At 42.3% G+C, this 20,929-nt stretch overlaps 1 protein-coding gene across 13 annotated transcripts in view; it reads right to left on the bottom strand.

The window, feature by feature from the left end:
* CACNA1G (calcium voltage-gated channel subunit alpha1 G) overlaps window positions 1–20,929 on the bottom strand; it is a 331,245-nt gene that overhangs the window by 61,030 nt on the left and 249,286 nt on the right. For all 13 annotated transcript variants that reach the window (XM_079967360.1, XM_079967362.1, XM_079967356.1 and 10 more), the window contains 6 exons: window positions 20,504–20,688; window positions 19,865–20,311; window positions 12,654–12,754; window positions 10,729–10,852; window positions 2,329–2,397; window positions 1,015–1,199 (listed from right to left, as the gene is read on the bottom strand). In XM_079967360.1, the coding sequence (XP_079823486.1) occupies window positions 1,015–1,199; window positions 2,329–2,397; window positions 10,729–10,852; window positions 12,654–12,754; window positions 19,865–20,311; window positions 20,504–20,688 (1,111 nt within the window). The remainder of the gene's footprint in view (window positions 1–1,014; window positions 1,200–2,328; window positions 2,398–10,728; window positions 10,853–12,653; window positions 12,755–19,864; window positions 20,312–20,503; window positions 20,689–20,929) is intronic.

Below are 20,929 nucleotides of genomic sequence, written 5' to 3' on the forward strand. Positions count from 1 at the left end.
AAAATAAATAAATCTAAATGAGTAGTTAATGCCACAGCACCTTGGAAAGTTATCTACAAACAACACTTGGAATTCCTTCTCTCTTCTTTTAAACGGGGTCTTTTCAGAGTGCTATAATGCAGGTTGTCAACAGACCTCAGTAAACAAGCACCTAATCATCCCTGGTCTCTCCAGGGAGAAGCATGCTAGTTGTAACAGCAGTCTTGATCACTCTGTCCCCAAAAAACATTATTTCAGCAGAAGGAAAAACCCAAGACACCATATTACACTTTTGTTGAAGCAGCTGCACTGGCTGTTTGTATACCAGCAGGCAGGTTCATGGTGTTGTTACTTGTTTACACTGCCTAAACAACTTGGGACCCAGCTATTTGAGAGACCACTTCTTCCTTTACAACCCTGCTTGGCTACTACATTTGATGGTAGAGGACCCTAAGAGCTCCTGCTTTTAGCCTTGCATCCACCACAGTGTGGCATTCACTACAATCTGATCTAAGGCATTATCCAACAAACTACTCTTTCAGGTGTATGCTAAAGATTATTATTATTATTAACTGGAGACTTGTCCGAAATTATTTTGTTTACAGTAAAACTGTCACAATTATTTACAACGATCACAAGGCAGTTGACAACATAAGGAAAGGACTATCAATTAAACAAAAAAGCCCAGATATTTGGTCATGTGTATCCACTGTGAGACAGACAGTTTCTTTTCATACAAATTCAATTTATTATTTAGCATGAGCAACAGACTGCTTTTGCCAAAGGTCACTGAACATAGCATCCTGAAGCAGTGTGCTGTGCCTCTAGCATCTCTGCTGAGGCCTGTGGCACTCTCTCAAGTACAGATTTCATCTGCAAACATTTAATGGTATGTTCCCGCAGTACGTGTCCTTCCACTCCTTATTTCTTTAAGAGCACCCTTATTTCTTTCCATGACACACTGGATTCATCATTTCCCCACACCCAGCCCAATAACATTTGACCATCCTACATAACCCTCTGTAGTTTCCTTACCTTAATGGTCTGAGAGTTCGCAGTAGCCTCAAGACTCTTAGCATTCCAAGGATTTTTGTGCCGCTATCGGAAACCATCGAAACCAGGATGTCAGCCACTGAGATGAGAACCAACACCCCGTCCAGCACATTCCAACTACTTCTCAAGTATGCCTTCTCACCAAAGCACAAGCCTAACGCCACCACCTGTCAATATGTCAAAATTGCAACAAAAGATGACTAATTGAGTCAATATGTTGAATGCATTATTTACAGATATGAGACTGCAAATGCATTGGCTTCCCAGTTATAGAAACACAACTAAGCCAATCCTGCAAAGTGTTATAATGTAAGGTTCGTAAAAAATAACTATGCAGAAACATCCCAGATTGTGCCTTTAACAGCTGATGTATTTTTAATGCAGTTAAAACCTAATTGCGCAAAAGTGTCTGCAATAATGTATAGAAATTACATAAAAGAATGGCACACATGATTAATATTTTCTTACAGCTGACTGCAGATATAAAAGGTTGGAAGCTGCTGACCATATGCTATCCTGAGCCACAAGGCTTTCAAACAATTTTCAGGTGCAACAAGGTCACCACAAGAACTAAAATGAATCATTTGAGAGGTTGCTAATTTCACACATGCTAGCTTTGTTGGAAGCATTTATTCCTACACACTGGTGGGAAAGGGTGACATCCCCACCAATTCCCAGCAAGTTAGAAAGTTTCAGCCGAGCATTTTAAACTCTGGCCTTTTCAGAGGCAAGCAGGTCTGAATGGTAAATCTCTTAAAAGAGCATATAGCAGATACAAACTGAGTTGTCGAAAATGAGCCCTTGTGGAATGTGCTTGGTCTTCATTTAGGTTACATGGCAATCTGCTGCACAGGGTCTCAGTTCTGTGGTTCATAAGGTCAACAGATGGGAGTACACACTCCACTAGCCAACCTCGGTTAACAGGGATGGGGAACTTGTGGCTCCCCATGTTGCTTGATTCCAATTCCCATCAGGTCAGCCAAGCATGGCCAAGGAAAAGGGATGGTGGAAACTGTAGTCCAGCACCATCTGGAGCATCACTGGTTTCTATTCTTGCTCTATTAGCTGCTACAAACATGTAGCTTAATTGTTTAGAACTCAATGAGTGCATATGAGTTCCAAACACTCTCAGAGGTTTTTCATGTGCATGCTGGGATGTCCCAGTAGGGAAGCCCGTTTTCATAGGACGTGTGCATACTGGCATAGAGCTTATACTGATGAAATGAGTTCAGTAGGTAGGAAACATGTGTTTCATGAGGGTTCAGGATGAGGCCAAAAGGCCAAAGGGTAATTTACCTTGATGGTCATTTCAGCCAGGAAGATTGCTGTGAAAATATAGTTGGAGAGTGTGAGGAAAATTCGTTCCTATTTAAAAAGAGAGAGAGAGAGAGATGCAATATTTTAATCTCATTTGCCAAGCTGTGAGTATTTACATGCCTGGGAGCTGTTAAATGGTTTCTTGCTTTCATATAGAAATACCCACAACATTTGCTATCAAAGAAGAAACAAGTCCAAATATGTACAGGATAAGATTTAATTTCGTGAACGCCCCTTTGCTTTTTCTCATGCACGTTTATCTGTGTTAGTACCATGGACAGCTGCTGGCTCTCTTATACATTGAGGTGGGATATGCACTGCAAATCATTTTCCCGCAGTACAATCTCACATCTTTCTCTATATTCCTAGAATGAGCAGTGACATCTTTTTACTTGTACTAAGAATTCCAGAATACATGGAAGTGCCTGATAGAAAGTGGAAGGCACCAGAAATAGTGTGTGTTGTGTGGGGCTGTTGTGCATCCCATGTAAAGTTCAGGACATATTAAATACATTGCTGAGAGTCTTGGTACCATCCTTGCTTTACAAAGAAGCTGAGCACCAGCTTTCTGGAGGTAGGCATGCAAAGCAGTTCTTGCAAGGGGAGGGAAATCTAGATCCCACCCTCCTATCTGCCACATTACCACAGCTGTCCACCTCAGTTTCCTCTATGACTGCTGTTCGTGCAGAGCTGGGTTTCCTAAACCACATGTGTGAAGGGAATCTGAAAGATGTATGAGTATCATTTTTCTTTTGACCCAAGTCCTGTGAATTTTCTTCCTTTCTCTACATTTAAGGTGTAGTTCAGGAGAGTCAATGCAGTGAGAACAGAAACAGATTTTTGTGCTTTCATTAATATCTATCTCTATCTATCTATCTATCTATCTATCTATCTATCTATCTATCTATCTATCATCTATCTATCTATCATCTATCTATCTATCTATCTATCTATCTATCTATCTATCATCTATCTATCTATCATCTATCTATCTATCTATCTATCATCTATATCTATCTATCTATCTATCTATCATCTATCTATCTATCTATCTATCTATCTATCTATCATCTATCTATCTATCATCTATCATCTCTGCTAATTTATGGGAAATTATAGGAGTACAGTGGTATCTCGGGTTACATACGCTTCAGGTTACAGACTCCGATAACCCAAAAATAGTACCTCGGGTTAAGTACTTTGCTTCAGGATGAGAACAGAAATCGCACGGCGACAGCAGCGGGAGGTCCCACTAGCTAAAGTGGTGCTTCAGGTTAAGAACAGTTTCAGGATAAGAACGGACCTCCAGAACGAATTAAGTACTTAACCTGAGGTACCACTGTAATATGAAATGAAACAAATAAAAACAATGCAAGTTTCAAGCAGTATCAACCCAGGGTCCACACTTGGGTTACCTTTGAGCACATGAGGCCAACCTACTCATTTCCAGCAATGTACACAGCTGAACCTCAATTAGCAATGAACACAGAAACAAACCCTGTCCTTTTTCTAATTCAGTCTTCCTCAAACCTGGTACCCTACAGATGTTTTGGATTCCAACTCATTCTTCCACGGAAGCCAGCATGGTAAGAGATGATGGGAGCTGAACTTCAAAACATTAGGAAGGCACCAGGTAGGGGAAGGCTGATATAGCTGCCTAAAGTTGTCTGTGACCTTCAGGGGAATTATATATATCCCTCTTGGTGGTCTCTACCTCCCCAGTGCGAAATGCTGAACCCTGAATATTCGGAAACATGATAGTACCAAAAGCTATTACTTATGCAAGGTACACCTTAATGGCCATGTTGGTATTGGGAAACTCCACAGCAACCAAAATTTGTTAGCATTTAGCTATTACATACCACTGCATTACAGTCCTTATCTAATTCATTTTTCATAAAAACCTCCAGTCATTGTGCTCCACATTTTCCCAAAGGGTACCTGTGGGAAATCCAAGCCTAACCTGACATCCCTATAGCTTAGCCAAAGTCCATAGGTTCCCCAGGGGTGGCTAAGGATCCTCTCTGGATCATATTTACAAATGATCACAGAAGTAGCCAGTGGAAAAGAGACTTTGCAATGATAATAATTAAAGACATCACACTTCAGACTAATCTCTTTGCAATCTCTGATTATGCTGAGGAAGAAGACGAGGCCTCTAAGTTAAGAATGCTGTTCAAAACTCAAAACATGATAGATCGTGATGTGTGGAGAATGACTCGGGAATCAGTTAATAGCCACTTTTCCAGACTGGCCTCTGTAATTAATCAAATCTTGCAGGTTCCTGCTGTGACCACACAAGTTTCTTCACCAGGAAAACATTCCCTGCCTTCTTTGGTAAAGGTACCCCTGCCCGTACGGGCCAGTCTTGACAGACTCTGGGGCTGTGCGCCCATCTCACTCAAGAGGCCAGGGGCCAGCGCTGTCCAGAGACACTTCCGGGTCACGTGGCCAGCGTGACATCGCTGCTCTGGCGAGCCAGAGCCGCACACGGAAACGCTGTTTACCTTCCCGCCGGTAAGCGGTCCCTATTTATCTACTTGCACCCGGAGGTGCTTTCGAACTGCTAGGTTGGCAGGCGCTGGGACCGAGCAGCGGGAGCGCACCCCGCCGCAGGGATTCGAACCGCCGACCTTTCGATCGGCAAGTCCTAGGCGCTGAGGCTTTAACCCACAGCGCCACCTGCGTCCCTGCCTTCTTTGGAGTACTGCACAAAAGATGGGTCTCTACAAGGTCAGCAAGCATGCCATGCAGACGAGCTGCTGGAGGACTGGATAAGGTCCTGCTTTAAGGGCTGCAGATAAAATATTAATAGCAGTCAGAAAAGGTTTGGAATATTAGACTCCTTTGCGTGAAGCATGGAGCAATTTTAGAGTGTAATCTCTGCAGACCACAGAGAGAATTCTCAGAAAAGGATTGCACATTGTCTAGAGGCAGTGCTCCCACCCTCCCCCACTGTGGTGACAGGCTGGCTGGATCTGGGACAGCAAGAGAACCAGCTTGAGGCGGTTAGAAAATCCACATCTCTGGAAGGCAAAGAATAATTGTTAGAGACGACTGAAGCTCAAGTAATATCTATTTTGGTTTCTAGGCAAGAAGTCTGTTCCATGGAGAAGTTAATATATGAGCCCTGACTCCCTTTAGGGGTTTTTACACTGTCCCCCACTCCCAATACCAAAGTAGAGGACTACTGAAATCCTTTGTAAGCCCATGATTCATGGTCCAGCTCTCTTCTATCCTGTCTGAGTTGGTCACTTTTAATCCAAAATTTATTCAGTTTTCTCACACTTGAATTCAAAGACTATCCTTCTGCACATAAGAAGAGCCATGCTGTTCTACACATAACACAAGAAGAGGCCCGTCTAGACCAGCATCCTGTTCTTACAGTGGCCATTAAAATGCCTACAGGAAGTCAGACCCTCAGTGAAACAGCGATCTCCCAACTTGTACTATCCAGCAGCACTGCTTTCAACAGTGGAGACCCAACATAGCCATCATGGCTAGTAGCCATGGAAAGCCTTATCCTCCATGAACTTGAGAACAAATTCTGAGCAAAAGCTTCAGCTGCTTCTCTGTTCCTCAGCTTCAGGGGCATGTCTTTCTTCACCCCACCCCATTTCCCATTTAATCTTCCTGGTTGATCGACTTGACACTTCTGATCAACACCACCCCAGCCCCACTTCAAAATCTTTTCCCATGCCCATCTTTTATCCTTACGTTTCCCGTGGCCCCCAGACCTAAGCCCTTGCTCAGGAGGGGAAGTCACACCCACTGAAATTCCCTGTTCTCCACAACCACTGAAGCTGCAGGAGCTACACACACCCCTGTCCTCTTTTGTACCTGGGCCCCTCCTGAAATAAAATGCCAGTTAAAAGACCTCTGTTCAGTAGTGGATGGAGGGCTGGGGCAATGGCACCCACCTGACCTCCAGCTGCCCTCATAGCTTCTGCATACCAGGACAGAGATGGGGAGGGACAAAGTGGTTGTGAGGTTGGCACAGTGTGAATAAAATGGTGGGAACACCAGATTGGTTCCACCAGTGCATCTGCACCATGCTGACCTCACCAATGCCTCATCCCTCCTGCTTTCAGTCCTGGTATATAGCAGCGATATGGGCAGCTGGAGGCCAGCTCAGCACTGCTGTCCCATTTCACTGCCCGCTGCTGCCTGTTTGATATTAAGTGGTTTCTTCTGAATTCTGTGTGCTGGCAGGCACCATTTTGAAATCCTATGACTATTTACTCTTAAAACGGCTAATTCTTTCATAGGTCCTGCATGCAAAGAACAATTGCTAAATTCAACCAAACCAGATGTGAGTTTGTTTCCTAATAAACTCCCTGACAACATGCAATAGAGGGAATTTTTTTTTTTTAAGAAAAGCATCTGAAAGTTAATAATGGCCCACAAGCTCAAAATAGCTCTCGCCCTATCCAAATCACTCATGTAAGAATTGTTTTATAAAGCAAGTTAATGGAGAACAGTGTCAATGATTGCTCGCTCATCAAAAGAGCATTTTTACTTTAATAGTTGGAAAGGGATTCATGTGAAGCCCCATTTGACAAAAGTTTGAAAACTCCCAGCCTTAATGAAGAGCACATTTTATTAACTAACTAACACACATGTTCAGTTTCTGTGGGTGGGGGGAGGGGAAGTAAAAAGAAAGAAAAGAAAAAGCAGAAACTTAAATTTGTTTTCATGCCACAGTTCTTTGTGGGTCACGCAATCATTTAAAACAAAATTATGTGCTTTACCAGTTATGGAAATCTTAGTCGGTGTGAAGTGGCTAAGCTACAAAGGCACACATCTGGAGGTAGTTCCTTGAAATCTATGGGATGCAGATTTTGTGACCCAGAAAAGAGAGAACTTTAGCGGAACACAGGGTGGAATTGCTTCAAAATGCTGTAGTGCTCCTAATTAGGATTACAGCCGCTCTGTTCCATTCTATTCTCCCTTCCCACTGTCTGCCCACCCCACTCTGGTCAGCATTCTGTGCTCACTGCGCATGCTGCTGAGTCTTCAGAGTCTTCACTCCCTTTAAATATTTTTGTACTACTGCAAGCTTTGGGTTTTCTCCTCACCAATCCTGCTGATAACTTCCCTCCTGTGTGTGAGCTGAGCAGTGCTGTTTTGGCTCCATACGGAATGATGCTCACAGCCTTAACACTGGAATGTCTTGGGTCTGAAAGCTTGATCTCCAGGGTAGGACTAGTTTTTGATGCAGCTGCTTCTAATGACTAACTGCAACGTGTTTTGAAACGACAACCTTTGTGGTAGCTTCATCAACATGGGTTGTAGGGCTGGCCCTATCATTAGGCAGGGTGAGGCAACTGCCTAAGGTGGCAGCTGCCCTGGGGAAGCATTATCATCTTGTGACTTTCCTTCCTGAGCCTCGAGCCATTTTGTTCTGTTGCTACATGACCTGTTCTGGACCAGCTACTCTGCCATGCTACTCTCCAGTGTGGTAGTAGATGTTATCTAGTCACCAGTTTTAAAAGTAAGATTCAACAATCAATTTATCTGGCTTTCGGTTGTGGAATTGGGAGGGGCACCATCTTATCCTTTCCTCCAGGTAGCAAATTATCTGGCCCTGGTGGTTTGGGTATGAAAACCGAAAATTTATTTTAACCTCTTGCTTGTTTTGTGACACCAGCTGGACTCCTAACAGACATTCGTCCATGACAATAAAACCTTTCATTTGTTCATCAGCCAAACATGCCGTTAAGTTGTATGGATGGCTTCAATTCCAAACCCAGAAATTTCAGTTGCCGGTACTTTGACTTTAAAGCATTTCAATAACTAAAACTGTCATTTCATATTCAAATTTAATAGAACTCCAGAGCATTCAAATGGGTGCATTTAATTTCAATGGATTTGACCATTTGAAAAATACTCTTTGCTTTCAGCTCTCATTTTAAGCTAAGGGAAGATGATTCTAGAGGGGTGCAGCCTGAATAGCATTTGACAATGTTACAGAAGCTTGTTTATCAGCCCCTCTTTTTGCCTCTCTGAAGCTGCAGATCCTAAGCATGCTCACCAGGATGCAATCCCATTTAATTCAGTGGGGCGTATGTCCAAGCAAACATGCATAGGATCAGGTGGTAAGAAACTGAAATAAAATAATAGAACTGTCAGTTTAATGTGCTTTATCTGGTTAGAATCTGATTGACAGACACTGTTGCTATGAAGATCTGACTGAAAAAAACAAAACCCAATTATGCAAATCTATCAAAACAAATGTTGCAGGGAACCAGAATGAAGATGTTTGTTCCTATCAAAACAAAGAGGAGAAAAAGAAGTGAAAAAAGAGCTATTCCTTTCCTTCCTTTGTGCTGTGCCCCCCAATAAATGCCAATGCAGAACAGATGGAAAGGACCAAAACCCAACATTACACCAAGAAAGCAAAAGCGTTTGAATGTTTATTGAAGAAGAAAACTGTGACAGATGCCATAGTTGTGTCAAGTATTAAAACAAGCTGATTCTGCCTTGGGAAATAGGATGCCAAAAAAGAAAAAAAGGGGGTGTTCTTACTTTGATGTCTTTGGCACATGGCTGTTGCTCTTGGATATTGCAGAGTGGAATAAAAGACAGCTTGACGGGGCAAAAGCAAGGAAAGCCCCTTTGCACCCAATGCTGGGAAGGGGCATTTATTGCTCAAAGTAACAGCATGCAGGTGAAGAACTAAAAAAAGAATAAGCCACAGCCAGCGATAAACTGATGAGACCTTGTCTTCTGTTATAAACTACAATGCTTAAACCCAAGAGCAGAGCATGGCAGCAGGACAAGCAGCAGCAAATTCCACATAAATGCAAATCTGGAGGTCAGCTATGCATCTGTAATGGCCAGATGTGCCAGGCAGCCGACGAACAGGATTTGCCAAGGTGGGAATTGAAGGCAGTTTTGCCTTAACACTGAAACTAGAAGTTTGGTGCTGATGTTGCTTAGATACTAGCACTGCTTGTGTGCTTGCTTCTGTGACCCCATAATGCCTGCTCAAATATGTACATTTGTACGGTGAGGGGTGGAAACATATTATTAGGATGACACGATGTCTCTAGCCCCCTCTCCTCCTAAAAAAGCTTATCTTAGGAAGGCTGCCATGAATTTCTCAACACGTGGAGGAATTGCAGAAGTGAAGCAAAGTATGAGTATTTGAAAACACTCATCCCTTTAGATGTGTGAAGCAGTCATACTAGAAGGGCAACAAAGAGTCTTGTGCATTGAAGACCGATACATTTTTATTACAGCAAATGATTCCGTGAAGTAGAACCCACCTCATCAGATGCATGGAGTGTAATCTTTATTTTGATTCATTGATTCATTCAATAAATTTAAATTATGTCCTTTGTCATAAACAATGAAGTTATCAAATAACTATTCTGCATTTAATTAAGTCAATAATGAAATATTAATAAATATTTATTATGTAGCTACAAAAACTGCAAAACACAATGTGTTAGAACTAGTACAAAAATCTATCCTAAGCCAACAGCAGAAAGCAGTTCCGCCATTACAGTTGGGCAACACTGATCAACCACTGCCAAGTGCCCTGGTGAAGAGATAGGTCTTCATTTGGCATCAAATTCCATACAAAGTAGACACCAGATACATTTCTGATGGGAGGGAGTTTCATATAGGTTGGGTGCCACTACAGAAAAGGCCCTATCTTGAGTTGCTGTCTTATATACCAATATATATGGATGTCCAAAAAGGTCTCTCCTACAGATTTCACGGCCAAAGCATGTTCATAAAGGAAGAGGCACTCCTTTACATTAGGTATGTAATTATATATACACACTGCATAAAGGGGAAAATATGTAAATAACTAAGTTAAAGTTGGAGACATATGGCGATAGAATGCAGAAAGTACTTTCTGTGACAATTCAATCAGAGTGATGCATCCAATGAAGTGGGCTCTAGCCAGTGAAAGATTATGAAAAGAAAAAAAATGGCTTTATGGTGCCACAAGCCTCTTAAGGTTGCATAAAGCAAAATTCTGAAAGTGATGTTGAAAAAGAAAGTTTTCTCCTTGAGGAACTGTATTCATTCTTCCAGTGTTACTTTTTCATGATGTTACAAAAGCTACAGGGAAACTGCAGTGGCCTTCAGGCTGTTCATGAAATAGGATCATCTCTAGATCACCAAAGAGAGAGGGTGTGCTGAGGTGATTGCCCACAGATGCTTTGATCTCTTGGTAAAACTAGTACAAGACCCAGTATTTTTACTTAAATCACATTTAACCAGCTGAGATTAGCCCCCTCCCAACACCACGGCTAAAGAGATTGAAGGCAAGAACAGACATTGCTAAGAATACAACATCAGCTTGATCTGATCAGCAAGGTGGTAACCATCAGGAAGCAAGGAGGCTTGGTGACTACTCACAGCACTGTGTGGCTCAATTTTGGGACGTTCCATTGCAATGGTGATGCAGTTCAGAAAGATGATTACCAAGACGACATGATCAAACATCTTGTGAGTAATTATTTTATTGCATATCACACGGAATCTAGGAAAGGGAAGAGGAAAAGAAGACTTAGGAATTACCGGTAGTTGTCATCACAAGCCTTAAGCATGCAGACTGCCATTTCTTTCTAAACCAAATGTCTGAAACAATCCCCTCTCCCCCAACCCCCACTCTTGGGAAACTGAATCCCCACCCTTACACATTTCTTTCATTAGAATATAACTGCAGATATTTCAAATTGTTCAGGAACAGAGATTTGTTGGCATAATTCTTCTCTCAAACTTTTCCCAGCAAAGCTTATTTCAAGGCATCTCACTCTCAGAAAGATCTTCTGTTGGGAACATCACCCTTTTTTTTTTAGTTGTTTTTTATACGTTATTATTATCCCAAAATTACAAGCCTGAGAAAACTGCTAGTGTGCCACAAGGAATGTACCAATCAATCAGTCAATGAATCAATGAATAGCTCTTGTGAGTTCATAGAGGAGGCTGTCTGCTGTGGCTCTGTACAGTTCACCACTCTCGCCTGGACTCCCTTCTACTTGGCCTCCGCTGGAGATGGCTAATCAGTTTGGCAGTGTTTCTGCACTGGGTGCAATAGGATTCTTAATGAGCTCCTGATGTGTAGTGTGTGCTGCTGAATGACTTACTGCAGAAGAGGCTGCCCACCGTGTGCCTGAATGCATCACTGCTCTAGACATGGCTGGTCAAAGACATGGCCAGATTAACCAACCATCCAGAAATGCTTTTGTGTGTGTCTGTTTCTTTTTTGTGTGTTTTCTGAGGTCAGGACGTGTAATTCTTACCCTTACACATTCAAAAGCAAATCTTTCAGGTGTACAAGTGAAGATAGGGTAGCAACTGAGAGTATGAGAGGCCAATGGGCAAAGTAAAAATAAGGGGTGGTATTCAAACAATTATACTTACTGAAATCACATTAAAATCACTACTGCTACCAGTCCCAAAATGTATGGCTGATGCTACAGAGGTACTGTAGGGAGAAGACCTTGCATCTATCTAATGCAGAATTCCTTACTAGTTGACTTGTAAAACAACAACACCGTGAGGGTTTATTGAGTAGAAAGCAGAAAATAGTCACACTTAAGATGGACTTGTTAATAGCAACTGCAGCAAAAATTATAATTATTTTTGTTAAAGCAAATGTTTTGGTCTGCAAACACTAATCCCTGCATGTAATCACTTTAGTTTCTCTTGCTGTTGTTTCTGGCTATATGAATGAATGTTAAAGGAACACACTCTTGCCAGAATGATCTACTCTGACAGGTAGGAGTTTTCCAGGGTCCCATCACTTGGTACCTGATCCTTTGAACTGGAGTTGCCAGAGATCAGGGCATCTTCCACATGTAAAACAAGTGCTCTACCTTTGAGCTAGAGGGCTAACTAATTCATTATGCCAGTGCAAGGATTTCTGCTTATACAATAGAAGTTCCCTGTTAGTGCCACAAACACTGCCCAAATCTGCTCTGGAGCGTTTGGAGAAACCTCAGAATCTATTTTGTTGCACAAGCAGAAATCCTTGCACTGTTGAAACAAGTATTAATTGGATACCACCCACTGCCCCTCCACAATGTTGTTAGCATTCACGGCCAGCAGCTAATGTTACACAATGTAATAATTGATTTCAAGAGGTGCTGGGTGCTGGCAGCCATTGGACATTAGCACAAGTTCAAATCTTTCAGCTGGCAACATTTTTTTCGGTTCCCCTTGCAACTGTTAAGTCTGCGGGAATTCTACAACTGCCATGCTCTGCAAATATTTATTTGAGCACAGAATCCTGGAGCCCTGCCTGCCACAGCATTATCAATCACACTAAGTTGCCTTACTTAGACTGAGGAGCAAAGATGTAGATAGACCAGGAATCTCTTTCTTTGCACCAGGTGGGGAGGCGTGCCCTTATCCAAGCCTTCATACGGTCCTTTTTACTCTTAAAGAGAAAGAGAGGGAGACAAAAATTGAAAACACAATGAGACATCAATCAGCTCCTCCGAGTGGCTGCAGCAGCCATTCAAACTGTAATCTGTAACGAGGAAAACAGACAGGTGAAGAGCTCTTATGCTACTTTAATTCCCACCCTTGCCCATCAGCCCTGAAGATACCTTGCAGGCTGCAAGCTGGAGGCCGTCTTCGAATTGGACATCCTGGCCTTAAAACAAGGACTAAAACAATTAATCTGACTGCACGGAGATGTCACTCATGCTGTGTTGCTCAAGAATGGATTAATGGTATCTTACAGTACAGGCAGGCTCCTCCACTTACAGAAGCAGCGTAAAGAGATGGGTGTCTGGCGGGGCATAGATTGAGAGAAATTTATTGTAGAGATATGCACTGCTGTGCACAGTATCAGCTTAAAGACCACTCCAGCACGGCAGCAGCACTTTAAAAGTAAGTCACTGGGTGGAAAATGCAGACATAGCAGCTAAGAAAGAATAAATATAATTGTCTCTCAATCTCAGATAGTATCAAAACTGTCAAGAAACAACTCGATAGGAAAAATAGAACACAGCAAACATAAAGGCGGCAAGAAGGAATCTCTGGGGAAAGATTTTCTTTAATATAAGGCATTTTCTTTAATATACGATATACTCCTCTGTGAGAGAAGAGTAACAAATAACAGAACCTACAAGAGTGGCTAGGTTTTACCTTTTCTCAGTGGATTGGTTTTCATGTTATATAAGGACAGATACTACAGGTAAGATATAGGGGGAGATTCCCACATGGGAAGTGATGGGAACAATAATTCTGGTTACAACTTGATCTCAGAGTTTACAAGCAATGTTCTCATGGGCACTCATTGAGCAGAATGACCAAATGCACTGAGGAGAAAATGACTGAATGAAATAATCAAGCCAAACAAAACTCTAATTTGCTCATGCTATTATGTGGGTCAGGTCACAAAGATGCAAAGCCACAGTCTGCTAGGAAAGCAAATTAAGGCACATGAGATGAAACCAATCACGTCGTTCCCAAGGGGACAATTGCAAAGATACAAGATATGTCAAATAATTTGAGCGTGTGGATATTAGTCACAATCTGGAAAATCCCTCCCTGTTTCCGATCTGAAAAGTCTAATTGTGCATTGTTGTTTATTTGTCCATCCTTCCCCTGATATGCACGCAGTTGTATGAAATGAATTAGCATGTAAACAATGAAGTATTAAATGAATTTCCTGTCACTGGGAATTTATGATCTTCTCACATATTAGGAATGCAGGAAGCTGCCTTACACCGAGTCAGACCATTGGTCCATACAGTTCAGCACTGTCTACACTGACTGGCAGCTGATCTCCAGGGTTTCTGTCAGGGGGGACGGACAATGACACCCAGCCCTACCCGGAGATACCAGGGATTAAACCTTGAACCTTCTACATGCAAAACAGGTGCCCTACCAATGGGCTTTGGTCCTTTCCATCTTTGATTATTGTTAGCCGCCCTGAGCCCGGCTTCGGCTGGGGAGGGCGGGATATAAATAAAATTTATTATTATTATTATTATCTAATGTCAGATATGTGGCTGGATCAGATGATGTCTGTCCCACACGCATGGTGGGGAATGAGAAGCAGGGAGTAAACCTGCTCCACCCCATAAGATAGCTCCAGTCCTCCTTCAAAAGCTGGATAACCAGACATATTACCTACATGTCCCTATTTCCAACTCAGTCATAACTTAAAGTTTTCCAATTATTCTCTCATTTTGATTTTCAAGTCAAAACTTGTGCTTTCCTGAATAGAGGGGGGGGGAGCAGAAATATAATGGATGGTGTAGAAATAATAATAATAATAATAATAATAATAATAATAATAATAATTTCCTGATAAAGCTCTTAGTGTGTGAATTGTGAATGCTCACCTTTTATCAACCCGGTTCACTGCCATTAGTTCCCCTATCTGCTGCTGCTTTGGCACCGCATCTTTCTACTAATTATACAGCAGCAACATTTTCCTGGATCAGTAATATAGCAATTCTAGACAATGGGGGTTCATACAGAAAATGAGATGATGTCACACAGCATTTGACTAAGCCGGTCAAATTTGGCTGACATCACCAAGGGCATAAACTGTTAAATTCAGAGGGAGGGCAATGCTTTCTGAATAGCTGAGCACTTTTGAAGCAATTGTAAAACACACACACACACACACACACACACACACACACCATTTGACAATGGCAACAATATCCAGAAGGAGCAGTGAACTTTTTTTTCCACTTCAGCGCTATTCGTAATTGCTTAGCTCCTTCTATGAGTCTTAGCATTTCTTAAAAAAAAAATAAGCAGAGGTGAGTTTCTTATATGGTCATTTGGTCAGTAAAAACTAGATCAGTCAGTATAATTGAATGGAATAAGTGAAAAAAATCTATTCTGCATTGTCATGAGTACTGCTAGGACTCTCATTAGTCCCAGGTAATAGGTAGAAGAATGTCTATTGTAATGAAAATCCTCAGTGACAAACTGAACTAAGGAACGAGAAAACTACCTGTCAAGCAAGGTGAGAACAGTTCAGATAACAAGGACAAATTTATTCTTGATCCTTGCCTCTCTGTTCCACAGTTAAATCTATGTTTTGTTTAGAGAAGAAGAAGAAGAAGAAGAGTTTGGATTTGATATCCCGCCTTTCACTCCCTTTAAGGAGTCTCACAGCGGCTAACATTCTCCTTTCCCTTCCTCCCCCACAACAAACACTCTGTGAGGTGAGTGGGGCTGAGAGACTTCAAAGAAGTGTGACTAGCCCAAGGTCACCCAGCAGCTGCATGTGGAGGAGCGGAGACGCGAACCCGGTTCCCCAGATTACGAGACTACCGCTCTTAACCACTACACCACACTGGTGAATCTCTTCTTTACTATAGTGAATCGCTCTGCTCCCCTCTCCTCTCCTCCCCTTCCCAATAGATTGAGGGGCCACATCTACTGTGTATCACCTGATTCCCAAATACCAGTGGGGAAAAGCCTTAATTAGGCAGGGTTATTTAAAGATGTTATGTCCATAAGTCCTAGCTAGAAGGCTTCCCTCGAGACATCTAGTAACAGCTATAGCTTGGTCCAGATAATTTTGTAATCTGGATGGGTTCCAAAAGCATCTGCTATTCAAAGCATCGCTTGGTATTTATCTTGAGGCTTTGTAGTTAAATCAGAATGTGTCAGCAGCCTAGAATGCCCCTTTATATCTCCCTTTTGTCCAATTTTAATGCCAGAGATATTTTGAGTTTGTGTAATTGTTTCAAGCAAGTCAGTCAAAGGGCTTTGAGAAAAAGTCTGTGTGTGTTGGGGGGGGGGATTATTTCACTTTCCATACCGCCTGCTCAGTGGGAGAGGGTAAACGACTGGGCCAAATATTTGCTTATGCACGGTCTTCTTTTAGGGGCAAACTGAGACAAAGAAAGGTAACAAAATAAAATTTGAAACGAGAGTGTTGAGCTGGCCTAGAGGAAGCTGGTCTACATCTAGATTTTGCTGGGCTCCCCCCCCCCTTTCAAGAGAGTCCTTCTCCCCCATCCATAAGATTATTTCTCTGCAGAGGCCAGAGATGGAGGCTTGCTTACAATCAGCTTGATTGCTTCTGAAGTTCACATTATGTTCAAAGAGATGGCTCAATTATGTTATTCTAATCACATCTACTTCAGAAGACACACCTGGTCGGTATGAATATAGATGTGGAAGAAAAGAACACTGTAACAAACACATTTGATAGTAAATATTGTGAAGGGATTCTGTAATGTACAAATGCAAGCAGAGTCCCTGTGGATGCAGATGTGAATATATGTCTATCCAAGGACTACATTCCCTTTGATATCAACTGGTGTTTTACTTAGAAATGACGGTCGGGGTTTTAGAAAGGCGTCTCAGTGATTCCTTTAAGTAAGAGTATTGATAATCCCGATTGGGGGTGTCCAATGTTCTTAATGTATACTTAAGGCCAATGACACATAGGTTTCTGAAAAATGGGGAAAATGTATAAAAAGGAGGGAACAAGGAAAAGCTTACAGAAAAAAAGTGGCCGCTATTGTTTAACTTTCCAAGGTTAAGAACAAGTCCTGGAGCTTTGCAAAACCAACTGTTCAAAGACTTATGAAATTGATTTTTTTAAAGCAGCAATTTTCTACAACCTTGAATGCAAGAACTTAATACCAAAACAATCACAGGTTTTAATGGGTCACAGAAGTAAAGCTGGAAGTGGGATCCCAATGAACATGTAATGTCTGCTGATGGAATGGGTCCAAGTTTCTAAGTTTACAAAGATGCAAAGAAAAACCTTCATATGGGCAAGTAACACAAGCTTTTTGTTTCACTCCAGTTGAGGTTTCCCTTGCAATGCAAATAATAGCTTCAGAGAGGTCATTTTTGTTTAGACTTAAGGCAGGAATAGAAAAAAGCTAGTTTCAGCTGCCAATGGTCCTGAAACTGCTCAAGCTTCCCCTCAGCTCCTTTTTACATACCATAAAATGTGCATGTTGAATGCATTTGCACAGTTAAAATCATGTCTAGTTTGGCCTGCAGTCACCTAAGACTTTCATTGACTTAATCACTATAGGATGGCAATGGCTCAGGGTTTTGGTAAACCATAGTTAATCGTTAAACCACAATTTCTGGCTTAGTGTTATGTCAAAATTAGGGATCATGGTTTGCTATTTACTTACTGATTCCGATTAATTTGGAGCAAAACAGACCACAACCCCAACACTTAGCTTAGGATTCTGGTTTCTTTCTCCTGTATGCTAGCAAGGAGGAGCAAAGCAGGCAATATTTACTATGGTTTACTGTGACATGCAGATGAGGCCCAGTGCAATTTTTACCTGAAGGTCCAGCTTCCTCCTTATTCAGTGGTGAAAGCAAAGTAAACACATGGAGAAGCCATCCTGACTGCCATACATTTGATGGGCTGCTACTCAAACCAAGACTTTAAGCATAGTGACACCAGCATTTTAGAATATATTTCCTATTGAAATTAAACAGGCACCTACAATTCTCACATTTTGTCCTTTAATGAAAAGGTTATTCTTCTGTCAAGCATTTTTAGAGAAATGATTTTATTCATTGTAGGTCACTTGACACTGTACTTTGTAATTTTATGATGCTATAGTAGATTTTTATTGTTTTGTTCATTTGTTTAATTTGGTACACACCATGATACATGCTAATCTCACACCTGGTATATGCAAACTGAGATCCAACCTGCAATAACTGGACTCATTCATAGGTTTGTTGACACCCTGTGACCAAATCGTTTTTGCTTCAAATCATTGGTTCATGCATAGCAGTTCTGCTTTTTGCATGTGTTCATTCCTGTTATAATTTCACCTTGCAAGATAGTCCCCCTCACTCATTCGCTGGTCCTATGTATGGGTGGATTATCTATTTACCTCCCTACTCGCATGCACACACAACAAACTCATCTATTTCCACATCCTTAAGGATGCTTACAAAAAGCTCATGTCACGATCAATTTATTAGTCTTAAAGGAGCCACAAAACTTGTTATTTTTACAGCTATGTATCAACGCATCTACTTCTCTAGAATTTGTTTCTAATAGTTGCAGATGTTCATGTCATGTTTTTCACCTGTATTGCAGAGAAGAGATGGTCCCAAGAGTCCTTGTATGCCCCTCCAGGAGCCAAGGCTATACAAGGAACAATGTCTGCAGGTTTTGATTTGATTAGTCACATTCTGCATCTTCTGGGTGCCCAGAGGCCTTGTTCCTTCCTAATGGATGCTCTGTGCAATCTCTCTAACTGCACTTGATGGAGTTGAAGGAGATGCCTGTCAGCTTGCAGTTTACTTCTTTGGAATCAGCTGTACGTATGTGTTGTTCTGTGTGCTCAGGAGCTGCACCTGAATTTACATAAGTCTGGCTGTATGCCCCTGTTCTAACTATGGGTATTCATTGGCAAGCAGAGATACAGGGATAACTTAGCCTCATCAGTCTATCCAGCTCCAAACTGCAGCTGATTTTTCTCCTGTTTTACCCCCACCCGTTCCTTTTAACTAACGTTTTCTAAATGGCCTCCATGGCCTAGGAAAGAGCAACATTCATTAGAGTACTGCCTCTTTATAATTTGAGGCTAATAGGACAATTTCTCTCCTTCCTTAGGAATCTCTAAAGGGAATATATAGAAGCAGAAATCACCCACTTGAAACAGAGCACAGGATATAGCTCTGTCTCTGAAAGAAAGGGAAATCTCTCTCTCTCTCTCTCTCTCTCTCTCTCTCTCTCTCTCTCTTGGCTTACAATGCACACTGAATAGCTGAAGATAATCCACTTGCTAATGCTGGGCTTACCAGTCTGGGCTGGCTACCCATGAAGACCCACAGAAAATTCTGAACGACTTCTGAAAATTCTGAAGGAGTCTAAAGCAAGGGAACAGAAGGGCATGCTGGGCAAAATGACAAGATTTAGCTTCCCTCCCTCCCTCTGTGATTTCATGCTTCACAATACGCAGACATTGGGGTTGTGCTGGATAAAAACCACAACATGACAAACTCGCTCAGCAACCTGGTATGCCACAGCATTTCCCCTCACTCCACCACCTCCAATCCAGCCTCTACTTGGAGTGGAGGTGGATTTCTATAGGTCACTCCAGGGGCTTCCTACTGGGATTGAGGGTGGCGGGAGCCACTGCTGTCAACAGGAGCTTCCCTCCCATAAGATAATTGCCTTATGGGGGGATTTTTACGGGGACCACATTGGATGAAGTGTTAAATAAGCCTCCACTCACTGCATGCTGAAGTCCCAATGAAAATTACGCCTTTCACAGATAGCGTTGTGTGCTACTCACTTAACATAATGTGTAATCAGGGCCTCGGATCTTGCGCACATCTTACATTGGGCTGCTATGACTTCTCTTGATTAAACACTTTCAGTTCCAGTGACTGAAGGAGACATGGCCCCCAATGGATTCCTTACTTGACAAACATGGATTCCAGTGATGTTTTGTGCTCATTAAAAAACAACACACCCAACAATTAAACAAAGAAAAAGCAGAACTTTCCCCTCTCTTCTAAACCCTTTGAAGCAAAGGGTCTAGACGTCCTGGCTCTCACTTACCAAGTTGCCTTCATCATCCATATCGTCACATTCAGGAAGCGGATCTTCCAAATGAATCTGCTGTATCAGAACTCTGGAGGTTGTTTTACCATTGCAATCTTGGTGCTCTGATGCGGAGGTGTGGCTACTGTGTATGCTGCTGGTCCGGTATAGAGAAGGCACCTGAAGGGTATCTTGGAAGTCAAAAGAGCCTTTGGTTTCCAGTGACTCAATGCGGTGAGGTATAGTGCCATTAATGCTCCCAGTCCGACTGGACTGCTCTTCATCAGAGCTTTCCCCTTCCTCTGAACTCTGCTTCCCATCCCCGGACAAAAGTGACTTGCGCTCTCCACTTTGGTGGCGACGTTTCAAGCTGGGAGCCCGCCCAATGCTGTTCCAGCTTGACCTGCGGCTGTTCCAGCTACCTCCGGCACTCCAAGGACTGTGTGGGGAACTCCGGGCACTCACCTGGGGCAAAGCAGTGAAGAACAGGTAAGAAAACCAAGCCAGGTGCTAAACAATAACCACCTGGGGCCTGCACTCAATTAGCAAGGCCTCAAGCCATCAAACATCGCAGTAGGTGCTCTGGTATGTCACACCCTTGGAAACAACCGCTAAGACAAGAAACAAACAGCATGACAAGAAAGACAACTCACGTACCGGAGATTTGAGATCATATGTATTAGGATCCATGGAGATGCTACTAGCTCTTCGGGAATCATAGCCTTGAGCCGCTTCCCCATAGATGGCACTTTTCGGCATGGGCATTGGTGTAGCGGCGGTGTGGATGATGAGCGGAGGTGTTAAGCTCTTCTTTAGCTCTGGGTGGTCACAAAGAGCCATCACTGAGAAAAACAAAGGACATTTAAGTCATACCCTAAGGGTGGAGGCATGTGAATGCATGTGTCAAGGTCCTGATGCCAACGTGATGCCATGTGTTTCTGATCTAAAGGGGTTTCTCCTCATCATCTCTTCCACCCTTGTATAATATGAGTTTCACGTTTTTCTGTTTGTACACGTCTTGTATTCTACTCTCTTTCATTTACCTCTGATCACTTTTCCTAAATACACATAAATTACAAGTAG

Source organism: Podarcis cretensis (assembly GCF_951804945.1).
Source record: "Podarcis cretensis genome assembly, chromosome: 2".
Classification (NCBI taxonomy): domain Eukaryota; kingdom Metazoa; phylum Chordata; class Lepidosauria; order Squamata; family Lacertidae; genus Podarcis; species Podarcis cretensis.